We start from the raw sequence: 2,133 nt of genomic DNA on the forward strand, positions 1-2,133 counted from the left end.
GGTATGTGATGATGTGGGGGTATGGTGAAGGGTATGTGATGATGTGGGGGTATGGTGAAGGGTATGTGATGATGTGGGGGTATGGTGAAGGGTATGTGATGATGTGGGGGTATGGTGAAGGGTATGTGATGATGTGGGGGTATGATGAAGGGTATGTGATGATGTGGGGGTATGGTGAAGGGTATGTGATGATGTGGGGGTATGATGAAGGGTATGTGATGATGTGGGGGTATGGTGAAGGGTATGTGATGATGTGGGGGTATGGTGAAGGGTATGTGATGATGTGGGGGTATGGTGAAGGGTATGTGAAGATGTGGGGGTATGGTGAAGGGTATGTGATGATGTGGGGGTATGGTGAAGGGTATGTGATGATGTGGGGGTATGATGAAGGGTATGTGATGATGTGGGGGTATGGTGAAGGGTATGTGATGATGTGGGGGCCAAGGGAACTTTATCAGGATGCATAGTATCCTGGATCCATGAACTAACTGGCCTTTCAAAATAAAAGTCTGCCTGCCTCTATGGGAATTTAACATAGGGGTGTACTGACTTTAGTTGCCAGCGGTTTAGACATTAATGGCTGTGTGTTGAGTTATTTTGAGGTGACAGCACATTTACTCTGTTATACAAGCTGTACACTTCATACTTTACATTGGAGCAAAGTGTAATTTCTTCAGTGTTGTCCCATTAAAAGATAGAATGAAATATTTACTAAAATGTGAGGGGTGTACTCACTTTTGTGAGATACTGTGTATGTATATATATATATATATACATACACACACACACACATGGGAAAAGTAACTACATTTACATACTGTGAATCTTTTTTTTAACGGAGAATCGTTTTTGAATCGAAAATCGATATTGAATCGAATCGTGCCGTTTCCTGAATCGTACAGCCCTAGTTGACGTGTTCTCCGTGTGTTGCAGGAGGTGGAGTGCCGACGAGGCTCGGATCCTCCGAGTGTCCGTGAGCTCGTTCCTGGACCACCTGGCGCTCGTCACGGAGACCATGGAGATGTTCGGCCCACCGGTTTCCCAGTGAAGCCTGCACACATCCGGGACAGTTTCCCATCCTCTCCTCCTCCTCCTCTGGAGGCTTCAATCTGTGGACACGGCTAACGGGAAACAGGCTCAGACTGTGAGGATTGAAGAGGGGGGGAGTCTGAGCAACGGGCAGCTGGTACCGCGTGACGATGCTGTTTTTGGGATCGTTTGCTTGGTTAAGTGGAACAAACCGGCCGATGGTGTGAGAGCGCGGTTCTGCGTTTTTATTTAACCCTTGTGTCCAAATTGACCTGGTCTGTTTTGCCTGTTTTATAAAGCATAAAGTATAAAGTATACACCTTCTAAGCCAACTTCATTCCAACTTATCACCGCTAGTTTTACACTTATGTTTGTAATTCATGTTCAATAAACCTCATTCATATTAAATGATGCCTAATTTTGAGTTTAAAAAACCCAGAAATTGTGAATTACTTTAGCTAATAATTAAGATCAGAGGAACGTATGTTGATGCATGATTACAGCAGTTTCATGTATGGAACTATCCGTTATTTTTTTTTTAAGGCAATTTGGTTGGAAAAAGCCCATATTTTTGATACAGAAACTTTTAGAAAACGGGTCAAATTTGACCCCGAAGACGACAGGGAAAGTGAAAAGAAAAGGCAGCAGGTCAGGGAGTTGTCCAATGTGATGGAGCTGCAACAAATGGATAATAATGAACAGGACATCGATCAATCGGACACTGATTTGACGCTCATCGCTTCGTAGTATATTTTCAAATACAAAAAAAACGCAAAATGTTGTAAATGGAGGATCCATTATCCATCCCTCTGTGTACGCCGACGAGCGGACGCACACGTTCTCACGCTCATCTCGTAAAATATGGACGCTTGGTGCCAGGTGCCTTTGTCGTTCTTATTGACGCTAAAAGTCCCCTTTAGCGCTATAAGTAAACGCGCTTGGTTGGGACTATTGCCGTCCCTTTAGCGCTATAAGTAAACGCGCTTGGTTGGGACTATTGCCGTCCCTTTAGCGCTATAAGTAAACGCGCTTGGTCGGGACTATTGCTGTCCCTTTTGACAAAGTTATGTTGAGGAAAAGGTCGTGGGTGGGCTTACGGTTCTG

The 2,133-nt window shown here is 44.4% G+C and overlaps 1 protein-coding gene across 1 annotated transcript in view; it reads left to right on the forward strand.

Annotated features, from left to right (window-relative positions):
* The window catches only part of LOC116041879 (EKC/KEOPS complex subunit Lage3), a 3,904-nt gene extending 2,009 nt beyond the window's left edge, over window positions 1–1,895 (forward strand). The window contains exon 3 of the mRNA XM_031287965.2: window positions 934–1,895. Coding sequence (XP_031143825.1) covers window positions 934–1,048 — 115 coding nt within the window. The 3' untranslated portion in view covers window positions 1,049–1,895. The remainder of the gene's footprint in view (window positions 1–933) is intronic.
* The last annotated feature ends 238 nt before the right edge of the window (window positions 1,896–2,133 follow it).

The sequence above is a fragment of the Sander lucioperca genome, chromosome 14, assembly GCF_008315115.2.
Source record: "Sander lucioperca isolate FBNREF2018 chromosome 14, SLUC_FBN_1.2, whole genome shotgun sequence".
Taxonomy (NCBI): domain Eukaryota; kingdom Metazoa; phylum Chordata; class Actinopteri; order Perciformes; family Percidae; genus Sander; species Sander lucioperca.